Raw genomic sequence first — 15,120 nt, forward strand, 5'->3', positions numbered from 1 at the left:
AACTGAAATCGTTTATATCAACCCCAGCTTTCTCATTAATTGTGTTAAATAAAAATAAATGTGCCTCAACCGGTTGGGAAGAGAAGAGAGGTGGGGGGGAGGAGAAAGAGGAGACCAGGATAATTTAAGCTCTGTCAGAATGGTTGTTATAATACAAATAATAATAATTATAATCTTCATATGTACCGTGAGGTGTTTCACCCTGGCAATAACGTTAAAAGCCGAACTTGAGGTCACGCTGATGCTAAGGGTAAATCTTACTGGAGTTTATTGATGAACTCATAGAAATAACCCATTATTTATTTATTAAATAAAACTACTCTAACTGGTAACCTGTGCCCGTGTCGTGGCGCCTTCCCGTTGTCAGGGGGCAGTGTAGGGATTGCAGCTCGGAAGTTGTGGAGTCCCACAAACCAATCAGAGGAGGCCAACTCTTTCGCGAGGAAAGGGGGCGAAAGGAAGCTTTGTTGCCGCCATTTCACGTGAGAGCAACGCGGTGACAGCGACTGTCAGAGTAAAAGAACAACAACAACAACAAGTGCACCGCGTGAGATTTAAATCAACCCGCTGGAGCTTTTCAGGAGCGAGGGACACCGGGATATCTTGCTGTTTGGGCCGGATTCAGTGTGAAGGGGCCGGTCGTGGTGCTCAGGGAGAACAGGATGAGCTACGGAAGGCCGCCGCCAGACGTGGAGGGGATGACCTCCCTCAAAGTGGACAACCTCACCTACCGGACGTCCCCGGAGACCTTGCGCCGGGTGTTCGAGAAGTATGGCCGCGTCGGGGACGTGTACATCCCCCGGGATCGCTACACTAAGGAGAGCCGCGGCTTCGCCTTCGTGCGGTTCCTCGACAAGCGCGACGCCGAGGACGCGATGGACGCGATGGACGGCGCGCTGCTGGACGGGCGGGAACTCCGGGTGCAGATGGCCCGCTACGGACGACCGCCGGACTCCATGTACAGCCGGAGGGGAGCTCCGCCACGCAGATACGGAGGGTATGGACTGAGGAGCAGGGGGTAATCCTGGAGTTTAGTGTCGCTGAGGAGGGAGGCCCGGAGCGCCTGTCCTCACCTGGACAAACAACTCCTGCTCCTTTTTTCATTTATACAAGCAAATGCATCTTAAAGTATCTTATCGTTATCAGCCTCATCAATAAATCATTATTGAACTATCAATCGTTCAAAACATAATTTCAAATGCAATCATTTCCTTCCTCCTTTGACATCTCCCATTGTAAACAGATTATTTAAAGCAAAGTTATAACCTTTTTGTTTCATATTTCCAAATGTACAACAAGATAAATTGAAAAGATCGTTCTTTTACAGTAAGTCCACTGTTATGTAAGGTGTGCACTTAAGTATTCACACCTGAGGAGCTTTAACAAGGTCACGCCATTTTTCTTTCTTACAAATGAATTTAAATGCACGATTAATCAACTGTAAAGTGTTGTGTTGGCGGTCTAATCTGTTAACTCAGTTAGAGCAGCTTAGTTTGGTCTGAACAGCTGTTAGATGAGATAATGGTTCTGGTGCCACCATTTTGTTTTTAGTTTCCATTTTGCTCCTGCATCACTGACAAGTTTCCCCCTGTAACCACAGACGTTCTGACAGCCCCCGGCGCCGCAGACGTAGCCGCAGCCGCTCCAGGAGCAGGAGCCGTTCCCGATCCAGGAGCCGCCATCACTACAGCCGCTCCAGGTCCCGCTCCTACTCCAGGTCGAGGTCCAAGTCCAAGTCTAAGTCTAAGTCCAGAACCCCGAGGAGGAGCAAGTCTAAGTCCCCCTCCAGGTCTCGCTCCCGCTCCAGATCCAAGTCAAGGAGTCGAACCCCACCCTCCAACAGGGGGTCCAAATCCAGGTCCAGGTCCAAATCCAAGAGTAGGCCTAAATCACCAGAGGACAACGAAGCTGAGCCTTGACCCCAACATGGACGCAACATAACGGTATTCAGGGGGAAGGGTGGATGATGAATGTTACTTGTTATGGTCAGATTGTAGTTGCTCATCACTAGTTTTCTGCAGTCTTGATGCTACATTACAGTAATTTGCACACAAGCATTGAGGTCTGCAGAACCCTCCATGTTTTTAGATAGTCCGATTTGGGCTGATGACAATGTACTGTGTGTGCTTTACTTTGCTTGTATGTTCAGTCAAGTTAAAGCACACACCGGGAGATTTGGCTAAATGTTAATTGACAAGCACATTTTTCAAATTGGGTTAATGTGAGTGTGGGGGGGAGACGTGGGGGTGCTTCACTCAAAAAAACGTTCACCTAAATGTGGAATTCTTTCCTCCAAGCTGCGGAGTCCTGTTTGCAAAGAGAGGAGGAGGAGGAGATGGGGGTGTGGCAGTGTGAGAGCAGTTAGTGTGTGACCCGCCCATGTGACCTGCCTGTTGCTGAGAGCGATGGCAGCTGCTAAGGAGCAGGTCGTCATGGCGGTGGTTCGGGCGGTCAGTTGGTGTATGAGGTGGTGTGGTGAGGTACGTTCGCGGGGATCACAGGCAGATGCGCTGAGCGCTGTTCCCGCCCGTGCCTGTGGTTTCCTCCGCTTCTCACAAAGGGAACGCACCCAGAGGTTTGTTTTTCAAATATGCCCGAGTGCAAGTTACTTGTTACAACTGCTTATTTTGGGGGAGTGTGGGATCCAAGTTTAAGGTGTGTAAACAAATTTGAAAATTAAGTACAAATGTTAGGTATATTGGAATCACCGACAAAAATTAAAAAGTTTGTTTAAATGTAAGTGTGAGTGGGAGGAAGATCAGACCAGAACTGTTTAAATATCAGCTGCAGGAGTTGAGACTTTCTTTTTGTTGTGCTTTTGTCAATTGTATTTTTTTCTTTCCTTGCAGAACTGAGATGACCGAGTCTTTGCCGAGGACGTCAGGAAGAGTCTCACATTGAGCAAGGGGACTCCATTATTACCACTGAATGCAGACTGAAAGGTTATTGGAGCTTGGTCTAAAAATGTTTCAAATGTTTAATTTGACATAATTTACTTAAATTCTGTAACTTTGTCGTCCTTTGTAAAGTTGAGCACATTGACAGGGACATGTACGGTGCCCCCTCCCCAACAAATTGGGCTCTTTCTTTTTATTTTGGTTGAATTTGTACAAATTTGTCAAATAAATTCATTTTACGTTAAATATATCTCTTTTAATGCAACCCCTTGTTTAGTATTCTTTTCAGATGGATATGGAGTTGATGTAGAAAATGTTTATGTTGGATGTTAACCTATTCTTTTTGGGGGGAAATGGCTTATTGTGCACTCAGTGACATACTTTTCACTCAGTGACAAAAACAAAACTTAAAAATTCGCAGTGCCACTCAGATTGTGATTTGCTAATCCGGCCGCAAAGCATTTCATTTTTCTGTCAAATCTTTTTTTTTTTTTTTTCTGTCTGGTTTAAGTATTTCCTATGACTCTAACCCTCTTTCTTGTGTATCTTTTGTGCACTAGGCGCAGTTGTGTAGCAGTTGAGTAATGCTGGTTAGCTGTTAAGATGCGGTGCAGTGCGGTGGTGACATGGTGTGGCGTGTTGCGGTGCTGAGTGCCCGGCGCTGTTCCGGGGCTCGACCCTCCGCTGCCGTTTGCCGGTTTGTAAGATCACAGGTGTGGCAGTTCATCCATCCTCTCCTGTCTTGTGACTTCTCCTTCCCTCCATGTGCTGTACAGATTCTCTCCTTCCTTTTTCTCTTTATCCTCCCTCCTTTCCTCCCTCCCCTCCCTCTGTGGTTTACCCACTGTTTAAAAAAATAGCTGTGCTCGCTTTTTGAAGTTGGGTCCAGTGCGACTCCTATTGAAGGGTTTAAAATTCAGTTCAAACTGCTCAATGAATAATTTGTGTATTGCATTCCTCTGTTAACCTTTCATGTCTTGTTATTGCTTCAGGTGAATGCTAATAAACATTTTTTTGTCGTAAATACGTTTCCAGTGTGAACATTGTCCATGTTATACCTTTTTGCATTTTGTGTATATCATAATGTGGTGTAGTTCTCCTCAACTCCGGCAGTTCATTGAGTTATCCTGTGGTCGCCTGGTGTTGTGTCTTGAATGAACTGACAGAAGTATGTTACATTACTAGAAACACCTACATTGCAAATGTAATGGTGTTCCCATTATGTCCAAAGTTATAGAGACTTACTTTAAAGACTCTACATTTACATTTTTACTTAGTTTAAACAAAGTAGATGTTGGCAAGCAAACTGTCAAGGAGAGTATGAAGTAGCATTTGACAATTGTGTTGTGTTTTATTTTTATTCAACACAACACAATTAACAAACGTGGGATATTTTAGGCCTCTCTTACAAGATGATAGTTAAATCTCGTGATCTACACACATCTACTCTTCCTGGCACCATATTTACAAGCTAATTTCTAAGTAGTGATTAGTAGTGCGATGTATTATGTGAATTGGGCAGTTAGCATTCTGTATTGTATAAATGTTTCTAGGAAACAGCTGTAGCACAATTAAGAAACAGCCGTAAAACGGTAATGGTAATGACTACGGTTAATTAGTGTTTCCCGAAAGTCCCTAGGAAGGCCTATTCCTTTTCCTGTATGCTAACCTAGCTAAAGGCTACAAACTCATCGGCATAAGTAGCCAGACTCTGAGTATGTTCTTTGTTTAGCTTGACGACATCAGTTAACAATATAATTTAAATTTCAGCGCAGATATGCGCCTATATTAGCATGCTAACGTTAGCTTTAGCATTGCAGTTACAGCTACACAGGTAGTTACACCTTGCAGCAGGAAGTTGTCGGAGACTCTACATTTACATTTTTACTTAGTTTAAACAAATTAGATGTTGGCAAGCAAACTGTCAAGGAGAGTATGAAGTAGCATTTGACAATTGTGTTGTGTTTTATTTTTATTCAACACAACACAATTAACAAACGTGGGATATTTAGGCCTCTCTTACAAGATGATAGTTAAATCTCGTGATCTACACACATCTACTCTTCCTGGCACCATATTTACAAGCTAATTTCTAAGTAGTGATTAGTAGTGCGATGTATTATGTGAATTGGGCAGTTAGCATTCTGTATTGTATAAATGTTTCTAGGAAACAGCTGTAGCACAATTAAGAAACAGCCGTAAAACGGTTATGGTAATGACTACGGTTAATTAGTGTTTCCTGAAAGTCCCTAGAAGGCCTATTCCTTTTCCTGTATGCTAACCTAGCTAAAGGCTACAAACTCATCGGCATAAGTAGCCAGACTCTGAGTATGTTGTTTGTTTAGCTTGACGACATCAGTTAACAATATAATTTAAATTTCAGCGCAGATATGCGCTTATATTAGCATGCTAACGTTAGCTTTAGCATTGCAGTTACAGCTACACAGGTAGTTACACCTTGCAGCAGGAAGTTGTCGGAGGTGGATATTTATTATTAATTGACGTGTAACAACTAGTTGGTTTGGTTTTAACTATTTAGTTAAAAGTGTTAAAATCGCGAAGTTTAAGCTAAGCTACATTTGAACAGTTGCTGCGGCTCAGGGGGCGGGTTAAGGTCAAACAGGTACCATTACAAATATCGGTAATGTACGGAAGAGCTTTTCATTCATTTGAGATTTTAAAGAATCTCATTAATTATATAACGATATCATTTTCCTAATAGAATAATCTGCTCAGTTTTTCTGAATCAACCACTTAAATGGCAGATTTTAGTTTTTCTCAAGTGAACGTGATGCACCTCTCTGTAGGAATGTGTTTATAATGTAGTTTAATTAGTTTAACTGTATTAAAACATGGTGGTTTTACAGTGGGTGAGTCCTCAGGTGACAGCACCTCCTGCTCGGCCGGTAAAGCCTGGTATTCTCGGCCTCCTCTCACGGCACACGGGTCATGACACCACCGTGTTAATCCCCCGGGTTGTGTCGGTGCCTACACCCGCCGTTGAGGGGATTACCGGGGAGAGAGCAGCGGGCCGAGCACGTTGCAGCGCCGGGCCGGCCCACCTGACCTCGAGTCTGGGGATCTCACTGCCAGGGCGCCGGTGGGTGGGGGCGGACCCGGAGGATGTGACGTCCAGCTCGGACAGGAGATTGAACCTCGTCCCGCAGACGCCGCCCTCTCACCGCTTGTTGTCTGATGGGGATTACCGTGAAGATGGCTGAGTGACCGGTGTCAAGAGGGAAACATCCAGCGAGCACCGCAGCCATGGACCTAACTTTTCTCCTGTCCGCCATTATCTTCACGCTCCTCGCCGTTGTGGTGGGGACGTCGCTGTTCGGCGGCTCCTCGCCCGTCGCGGACTTCGCCAACGCCCGGGCTTATTTCGGGCACCGGGGTGAAGGAGCTACCGGGGGACCGGAGCCACCGGGGCCGAAGCAGAACGGCCACGCACCGGAGAAGAAGAAGCAGAAGAAGGCGGAGGAGGACTGGTGCGAGATCAGCGGCAGCTCGCACGACCACTGGGACGTGGTGAAATGTGTGGAGTCAGTAAGTGTCCGGTAATCTGACCAGTTGCTCCTGGTAAACTGGTTCATTACACAAATCCCTGCTAATCTGACGAGCCTCGCACTCCGCTGCTGGGTGCTAAACTGCAGGTCGACACGTCCACAGACACACAAACAGATCAGAGTACCATGTGTACAAATACTGGAATAATACTTCTGCAGTATGTTCAGGTCGTGTTTAATTGAGTTTATTAACTGTTAAAGTGGAGAATATAAACAGAAAGCTTCCCCTCAAGATCACTGCATGGACATTTGAATTAACAGAGTAAGAAATTATAAGTAAAAGTATTATTATGATAGATGAGGAGGAAAAAGTGGGTATTTAATTAGGGGGGGGGGGGGGTTAGACTAACATTATTAATTGGAGTAAAAAGTAAACCCTCCCTCCATGGACAAATTATATTTTGAGAACCACAATCTCAAAATTGAACCACAATCTAAAAATTGTACAAAAAAAAACTTCCATTACAAAATAATATCAGTGCATTAAAATTTGAATTAACTGCTCTTTAATGTAATTTTACTATTAACATAAAAGAGGGGGCGAGAGAGGAAAGAATATATATTATATTGAAAAAAATAAATTAAGGGTTTTGAAGAACAAACTGAAACATTCATATCATGGTAGTTTCATTAAGATTAAAAATACAGTTCCATTAGTATGAAACATATAATTGAGTTTAAAAAATGGAAATAACCCCGATTTGAAAATGCTTTCTTGAGTAAAGTTCTATAATATGGGAATTTAACTTAAGCAGCAGTGGGGTACATTTTAAGATCCTTTATTCAAGAAAAAGTAGCAATATCATTAAAGGATATTTAATCAGTTCAGTTAATCAGTCCAGCAAGTTCTGCATTCAAAGTTATAATTATGTTATAATGAATACAGAAGTTTTAGACATTTCAAGTAGATGACATATCTTCTGTTGTGTTTTTAGGCTGAATTGGGACAATTAGCTGCTCATTTTCAAATGTCCGCTCATAGTCCACACTGCTCCTCCTCTGTCCCTCAGCTATACACCGGCCAAGTTAGAAGTTTATCAGATGAGTGTTTGAAAATTAAAAGCTGGACAGACAGAAATACAGTGTTTCTCCATCTATTAGTAGGATTAGTATTTTATTTTGAAAAGGGATATTTGTCACATAAGAGACAGGGATTTGTTTGGAGCTTAATTCCTGTACAGCAGCTTCTAACCCAGCCGGCCTGCGAGGACGCACTGGTTCCTGAGAGGTAACACAGGTTTGCATTATTGGGGGGACTACCTATGCAGAATGAAGGTGTGATGACCCCGTCCGACCCTTTAACTCTCTGATAGGAGCAGGCTCACACTCAGCTTCTCGTTGAAGAGCTGGAACCGGCCGAACACTCCTCCTCCACCAGATCCAGCCTGTCCATCCCCAGGCCCGATTCTAGGAACACAAGCTTAGACGTAGACTCGTCCTCCGAGGCCTCGTGGGGTCGTAGGTCATACATCGGGCTCTCTGAGAAGGAGCTCCTAAAGTGTGCTTTCTCTTACCCCCAGACCGAGGGAGCCACAGAGAGCCCGGGAACCAACGGTGAGCACGTTCACCCACTTTGAAACACCTATTCATTCATATTTGTGATATACATTTTGTGTTGATTTTTAATCCGTGTGTTAACTCTGTTTAATCAGAGTCAAACGATTCGTTGAAGTACATCCCCGGGAAGTCGAGATCCCACCACCTGCAGAAGATGATGTCAACAGAGGAGCTGGAGGAGGAGCAGAGGTCAGTAAACACTACAGACACAGAGACAACTTAAGAGTTTAAGAATAAAAATAACTCCGTAGCTCTTTAATTCTTCAGGGAGACGCATGTATCTCATTTGAACCAACACCAAGCGTAGCACCCATCTGCCTTCACTGGCAGCCAGTTCTTTTTTTGGGATTTTAAGAATCTTTCAGTAACTTTAAAGTGTTGTACAAGTCTCCTGGTTTCCACACGGCTTGTGTGGTCGGGCCTGTGTTGACGCCTCGTGTCCCTCCCTCTAACCGTCCCCACACTTCACGTGGCTGCTGTATCACCTCTCGGCTTTAGGCTAGACTGAGTAAGGACAGATTGAGTCTCTGCCAGGCATTAGGCGAAGGATGAATGACGCCAGACTCGAAGCAGGTGAATTACGTGAAGGAAAAGAGGAGTAATTCAAACCAAGGTAATTAAACATTCTCTGTAATGCCGCTGCTCTATATCCTGCTCTTATCTTTGCAGGATACACTCCCACACAGACTTTAACTGTCTGTAAGTCTGAACAAGGAGCAGATCCACAGTAAAGTATGAGTTACTCTCACCCGTTTGTCCCGAGGGAGTCACCTTCTGGCCATTGTGTGAAAACCACATCAAAGCTGTTTTTCAGGCCAATTTGCATCAGGCCTCCTCATCAGCTCTTTATCCTCAAGTGGCCACGAAGCGACTGATGGGACCCGATCCCACTTATCCACCCCCCCCGATGCCACGTTATTCCACATTAGACGTGTGCTTCTCGAGTGTCGCTGCAGGTGTCGATTGGGTTAGATGGGGGTGTTAGTTAGTCCCCTGTCCAGCCGCTGGGGAGGAGTCTTTGTGGCACGAACACAGGGACCTGGAGAGTGAAGGGGAATCGGAAGGTTTATGCACTGAGGTAGAATATCTGTTCAAACGTGTCTGGATTGATTCAGAGGATTTTCTTGATAGCAGCGCTCACACAGGACCTGAAATACTTCTTATTTACTGTGGCTGTAAAAGGAGAAATGATCACACGTTACTTATTAAACACAGAACAGCAGAATTCACCTGCGTCAGGCTCTTCAGGCTCAGCTTGTCTTTGTTTTTCTGCTCAGATGTGAATTATTAACTTTTACATCTCGTCTCTCGGTTTATCTGCGTCTTCCCTTTTTACTATTTGGCTTCACCTATGGGGAGCTGCCATGTTGTCCTTCTTTATGGACAGTTTATGGATCCATCGTTTGATTGGTGTTTTTCAGGGCTGTTTGTCAGTAATTCATTTTACCATGAGAACACTATCGAATGTAAAATTGATTTTTTCATCACTATGTCTTTTGTATATGTGTTTTCCCAGGGTGCAGCGGGAGCAGCTGGCCGCCATCTTCCATCTGCTGAAGGATAACCAGGAGACGTTCGGGGAGGTGTCGGAGGGAGACATGGAGGACCAGCTCCGACTCTACTCCATCTGAGACTCCTGTCTGACTCCTCGCGTCTGTGAGCGCCGCTGAAGGACCCGTCCCGTGTGACCAAATTCTTCCATCAGCCTGTTCTCAGTATTCAGAACATCTGCACCAAACAGATTCTCTCATTTGTGTGTATGACTTTCTGTTTTTTGTTTTGTTTTCTCGTGCTGTTTGTTTGTTTACTTCATGTCATTGAAACTACAGACCACATGAAAGGAAGACCAAAGGAAACAAGAGATTTTTATTTTAGGTACCGATTTGTAAAAGGAATACATGACTGTTAGTTTTATATCATAATTGAAAATGTTAATTTATTTACAAAACGTTTTTTTTTTTTTTTTAAGAAATCTACATTATATGTGTAACATGTTTTAATCCCTGCATATCTTTCACTCTGCTGTGTAATAAACCACATTATGATTATGAACTAATGTGACTGTGTGACTGAGTCACTGGTTCCCTGAGTTGCTGTATCTCTGAATCAAGTAAACCCAGTAGCACTGCCCAGTCACCCTGGTTTGTGTCAGATAATCGCCGAGGCTTTTCCACCTGAACACAAAGTTGAAGAAGCAAAGCCAACACTTGTGTCAATATCTTGATGAACAGCGAAGCGTCCACACGGCCGTCCAAGCCTTCAGGACTTTGTCTTCTCTGTTGGTCACCTCACTCAGCACCGTGCTGGTCATTTCCTCATGGGGACAGTTGTTGGACAGCATCAGGTAAATCATATTTACGTTTTGAAAAGCGCTTAGAACAAATGGGTTCTAAAAAATAAATAAACCAAGCCAATCCAACTTGGTTTGTTAACACAACAAGTGTTTTTTATAAACAAATCATGACTTCCTCCTGGAGGTGAAAACCTGGAAACGATTACACGACAGTAAAATGATAAAACCGTATCAAAGAACGGAAAGAGACATTGGCAAGAGAGGCCAAAGCTAAAGTGAATCAACCCACAGTTTACATGCGAGTGAATAAATATCTGTCAGTTTTGAGTTTCCTGTTTTCAAATAATAACAAAGTTTTCATTATTTGCAAAAATGCAATAGTTAAATTTTAAGTCCTCTTTATAGCTAACGTAAAATAAGAATAGTAAGTTAGTTAGTAAAATATGATCTGTGTTTATTTCCTTCAGACAATCCACTGGCAGCAAAGACAAAATGTCCACACGAGTAATATGAGAATTCACAAAGTTCCTTTTCTCGTGTGTAGCACAGACGTGAACAGATTCACGGTGACGATGAGTTGAACATGTCTAATAATGATGTATTGTTAACCAATCGTGTTCCTTAGGTTAGTGCAAAAATATCATAAAAGCTGATTTCAGGTGTGTGTGTGTGTGTGTGTGTTTCCTTGTACTCTCGTGTCTTCTTCGTTTACATTTGATTAGTAAGTAATGTAAGTACTTATATAAGTAACTTACATACATATTTACTATATACAGATCATTTTTGGTTTTGGTTTTTCATAGCGTACTGTCACCACTGGGGTTCGCTGTTCTGCTTGTTACAGAAGAGCATCTGTGCATTTAACTCACGTTCTATTTAAAAAGTACATTAAACATAAACATCACGTTGAAATCAAACATATGTCGCTTTTCATGAATGTTGCATTTGTTAAAGTTCACCACTTCAACGCAGTAACTCTGTAACAATGTAGATCCAGCGGAAATGCGATCCCAGCATGCATTGCGCCGCAGCGTAAAGAGCTAAACCGTAGATAAAAGTGCGGTTACAACTAAATAACAAGTCAGAACTCAGATATGCACGTGTACGAGCTCCTTTAACGTATAGTTCCTTAACGTTTGTCATGTGAGTGGATTATCGTGTCTTTTTAACGGAACCGGAGCAGAAGGTGGTGTCGCCTCCGGACTACAGGCTCCAGATCCCAGCTGAAGGGCAGATCACTCTTGTTTCTCTTCAGATCGCATAAATCTTTCGCCTTTTACTAAAGATTTCCGTGGAGAGGAACAATAAGAGTTTCAACCAATTTTTTGATGCCCTGCGCAAGTGGGGCTTCCTGGAACTGTTCAAAATAAAATCGTAGCGACTAATTACTAGTATCACTAACATATATGTGTGTGTGTGTGTGTGTGACCACTTCATTGACCACTCTAATGTTTGTTACCGTTTGAAGTAATGAAATGAAAATGTTTTCTCATATTCCAGAAATCAACCACTGCATTGTTATAGAGCGATATGTAGATGAATATCAACATTCATACAACTTAAATACTAATATAGAATTAAATACTCACAGATGCACAAAAATATGTGATAAACATAAAGTATATTAATGTCCTATAAAGACACAGCTGTGATCCGTGTTAAAGGGTTAAACTAAATGTTTAATAAACCAACATTTTTATTATGTTTAATAAAAATGTATTTTATAATGTATAAAAGACATTTATACATTATAAATAGTTTCTAGTCTCATTGTATCATTATAAGCGATACAGGTGTAGTTTGTAGTTTGACCACAAGAGGGCAGTATAGATAGGCCTGCACAGAGACGTCTCCTGTACTTCCAACTGCATGGATAGATAGATAATTAATTAAGATCCATTTATTCGTCCCAAACACATGCACAGACATGCAAAGGCACACTCATGCAGGTAGGGAAATGTAATCTCTGCTTTTTACCCATCTGATGCAGGACACACAGAGCGACCATGTACGGCGCACGGGAGCAGATGTCTGGGGAGTAAGGTGGCTTGCTCAGGGGCACTAGACAGGGTAGGGAGACTCTTGGATTTTTGGACAGATCAATCCAGGTTCGTCTTTTGTTGTCTCTCCGTGGAGTCGAACCAGAGACCTTCTCTGCCCATAGTCCAAGTTTCTACAGATAGAAAGATAGATAGAAGGATAGATAGAAGGATAGATAGATAGATAGATAGATAGATAGATAGATAGATAGATAGATAGATAGATAGATAGATAGATAGATAGATAGATAGATAGATAGATAGATAGATAGATAGATGGATAGATGGATAGATGGATAGATAGATAGATGGGTTGCAGCAACATTATAATTGCCTTTAAAGGTTTTTTCTGTAGTTTGACCACAAGGGGGCAGAATAGCGATTTAACTGCTGACATCAAGCTCATTGTCAGACAATTTGAATTTTCTGTAGTTTCTCTCCTTTGTGTCTTTAGATAATATAAAGCATAAAGAAATATTCTTGATTATGCACAACAACTAAATTAACAAACAACATACAAAGATGAATATAAATAGTGTAAAAACAAACTCTGTCTCTGAGGTCAGAACTTGTGAAGCCATTGTGATGTAAAAAGGTGAAAGAGAAAAGAAGGGAAACCGTCGCAGGGGAAAAGCAGCTGAGAGGAGGCGTGTCCACGAGAACACACCTGTGTTGAACTGGTTTAACACTGGTATGAGACACGGCCAGCTAGCTCATACCATTACATACAGTCTAACACACTTTGATACAGGGTCGTCAGCCACAGAGGATGAACCAGCCTCCAAACAGTCATCAGTAAGGCAACAGTGTACCACTCTAACACACAACTCGACAATAAAGTGATAACCTTTGGAACGTGATTATTTTATTGCATTGTTTTCATGAGTTTAGCTGATTGAAATAAACCCGAGAAGTTTGATCCCTCACACTGAGCTTCTATTGATTCATTTAAAAGGAAAACACATATTAATCTGAATTAGTCTGTGTTAGCTCGCCGGCTAATTTTCTACTGGCATAAACAACACTGTGAGAGAAACATCCCAGAGTCAACAAATGGCAACACAAACAACCACACACAATCCTGGCAATACACAGAGGACGTGGGAGAAGCTAACAGCTGCAGGTACAAAAAGTCAAAGAATCATCTGGTTCATCATCAAACATCCACAAGCATCCGTACACACAGACATAAATCAATATTTTACCATACTGACAATTATAACTCCTAACAAATCATGATATGATCGTACATTATGTGAATTTTGTCATTATCGATCATACAGAGGATTAAAATGATCCCACAAATACAACAATTATCGTACAACTGGAAGCGCGGCCTACAACACTGCATGTATATTATGTCATATTGTGTGTTTTAAATATGGGAGGCTTTAAAACTTTTATTCAGGATCTCCTCATTTGTTTGTATTGTTTCCCATTAATCTTGTATCGTTTGTTGTGATCATAACCTGATCCAGGCCCTGCTATGATGAATGTACTCCAGATTATTAAATCCACGGATTGTTCCTTTAATATCAGAGTGAATATTACAGGATTATCACAGTCATATTTTCCATCAAAACACACATACGCACAAATTACAACAAACAAGTATTTGACTCCGCCTACAAATCTAGCCACTAAGAAAAGAAAACATGGTTTAAGCTCCACCTTAGAATCTCTGTGATTGGCCAAAAACACGTCACGTGAAAAAAGATACGTAAAATAACTAGCAGACGAAGAAGAACATTTGACTATACAGATAATTATAACTTATAATAGTGCTACTAAATTAGGAGATTGTGGTACATTTGGGGAATTTTAGCATTATGTTCGTACAGGGGACGAACATTATCTTACATATACAATAATTATCGTACATCTGCCAGCAATGCCTCCAACACTGCCGCTATATGATGTCATATTGTGTGTTTTTTATGTTATATGTTTTTTTGTGTGTTTTTTTCCATAAATTTTTTTTTTTGTAATCGTAAATCAAAGCTACGATTGATATTTTCCAGATTATTGTGTCTAGGGATTGTTCCTTTAATGTCACAGGGAATATTAGAGGATTATCACAGTTATATTCTCCATCAATACACACACGGGCAGAGGGAAAAGCGGACGGGCCATTAACAGATGCAATAAGCCCTTTAAGTATGAATCCCTGCCCTTCGTCCCGGTTCATCCCTCAGCTCCTCCCGGTGAAAACGTGACACACATCAATTGTGTGACAGGTCACGTGACGGCCTTACCGTTGATCCGGAAGAAGGGAGGGGGAGGAGGAGGAGGAAGAGGAGGAAGAGGAGGAGGAAGAGGAGGTGGGGGCGGCTGATGTTGCCCAGAAAGTGAGTCAAGTCCCCCCGTGACAGACCGGATCCGACCTGTGGAGGCTTCAGAATAAAGCTTAGAATACAAAATATGCAGACTTAAATTAAATCATGTTCTTAAGGGTTATATGTTATATTTGTGTCACACATTTTTTTTATTCAACATAAATATTAATGACACATAAGTATGTGTGAAATTAATTGGAAGAGGAGTTTATATCATACGTCTATACTGAGCATAGACTGTAAAAATGGACGACCTGGCAGATCCCAAAAGTGAAGCCAAATCAGCTTAATCGCCCCCTGGTGGCTGACTGCAGTATAAAACCAACCTCCTCTATCTTAGTGGATGGGATATGGGCCAAACTAAAAAGTTAAAGTACACGTTAAATAGATTTGTTTACATAAAGATGATTTCTGTTAATCTAGGTAGTTCTT

General features: G+C 42.1%; 2 protein-coding genes and 1 non-coding gene across 9 annotated transcripts; all 3 read left to right on the forward strand.

Moving 5' to 3' along the window:
- Positions 1 to 439: 439 nt before the first annotated feature.
- On the forward strand, positions 440 to 3,921 carry srsf2a (serine and arginine rich splicing factor 2a). Of its 6 annotated transcripts, none has more exons than XR_009924816.1 (4): positions 440 to 997; positions 1,601 to 2,575; positions 2,850 to 2,942; positions 3,458 to 3,921. XR_009924816.1 is itself a non-coding variant. In XM_062414212.1 (3 exons), the coding sequence occupies exons 1-2, from the start codon at positions 663 to 665 to the stop codon at positions 1,917 to 1,919; spliced, it is 654 nt and encodes a 217-aa protein (XP_062270196.1). In that variant the 5' UTR covers positions 440 to 662; the 3' UTR covers positions 1,920 to 1,943; positions 2,850 to 3,921. The 6 variants fall into 6 exon arrangements, 2 of the variants coding, with proteins under 2 accessions (XP_062270196.1, XP_062270195.1); XR_009924815.1 differs by having other exon boundaries at positions 1,601 to 1,943; positions 2,298 to 2,942; XR_009924817.1 differs by having other exon boundaries at positions 1,601 to 1,943.
- A 2,094-nt stretch (positions 3,922 to 6,015) lies between these two features.
- On the forward strand, positions 6,016 to 10,070 carry LOC133931773 (matrix-remodeling-associated protein 7-like). 2 transcript variants are annotated; one of them, XM_062378726.1, is made up of 4 exons: positions 6,016 to 6,443; positions 7,777 to 8,017; positions 8,116 to 8,209; positions 9,537 to 10,070. In XM_062378726.1, exons 1-4 carry the CDS (start codon positions 6,162 to 6,164, stop codon positions 9,649 to 9,651), a joined length of 732 nt encoding a protein of 243 aa, XP_062234710.1. In that variant the 5' UTR covers positions 6,016 to 6,161; the 3' UTR covers positions 9,652 to 10,070. The 2 variants fall into 2 exon arrangements, with proteins under 2 accessions (XP_062234710.1, XP_062234711.1); XM_062378727.1 differs by having other exon boundaries at positions 6,023 to 6,443; positions 7,984 to 8,017.
- Positions 10,071 to 11,548: 1,478 nt separating this feature from the next.
- Positions 11,549 to 11,662, forward strand: LOC133932001 (U5 spliceosomal RNA). The gene has a single exon (XR_009911939.1). It is a non-coding gene; the product is annotated as a U5 spliceosomal RNA (small nuclear RNA).
- Positions 11,663 to 15,120: the final 3,458 nt, after the last annotated feature.

This window comes from Platichthys flesus, chromosome 20 (genome assembly GCF_949316205.1).
Source record: "Platichthys flesus chromosome 20, fPlaFle2.1, whole genome shotgun sequence".
NCBI lineage: Eukaryota > Metazoa > Chordata > Actinopteri > Pleuronectiformes > Pleuronectidae > Platichthys > Platichthys flesus.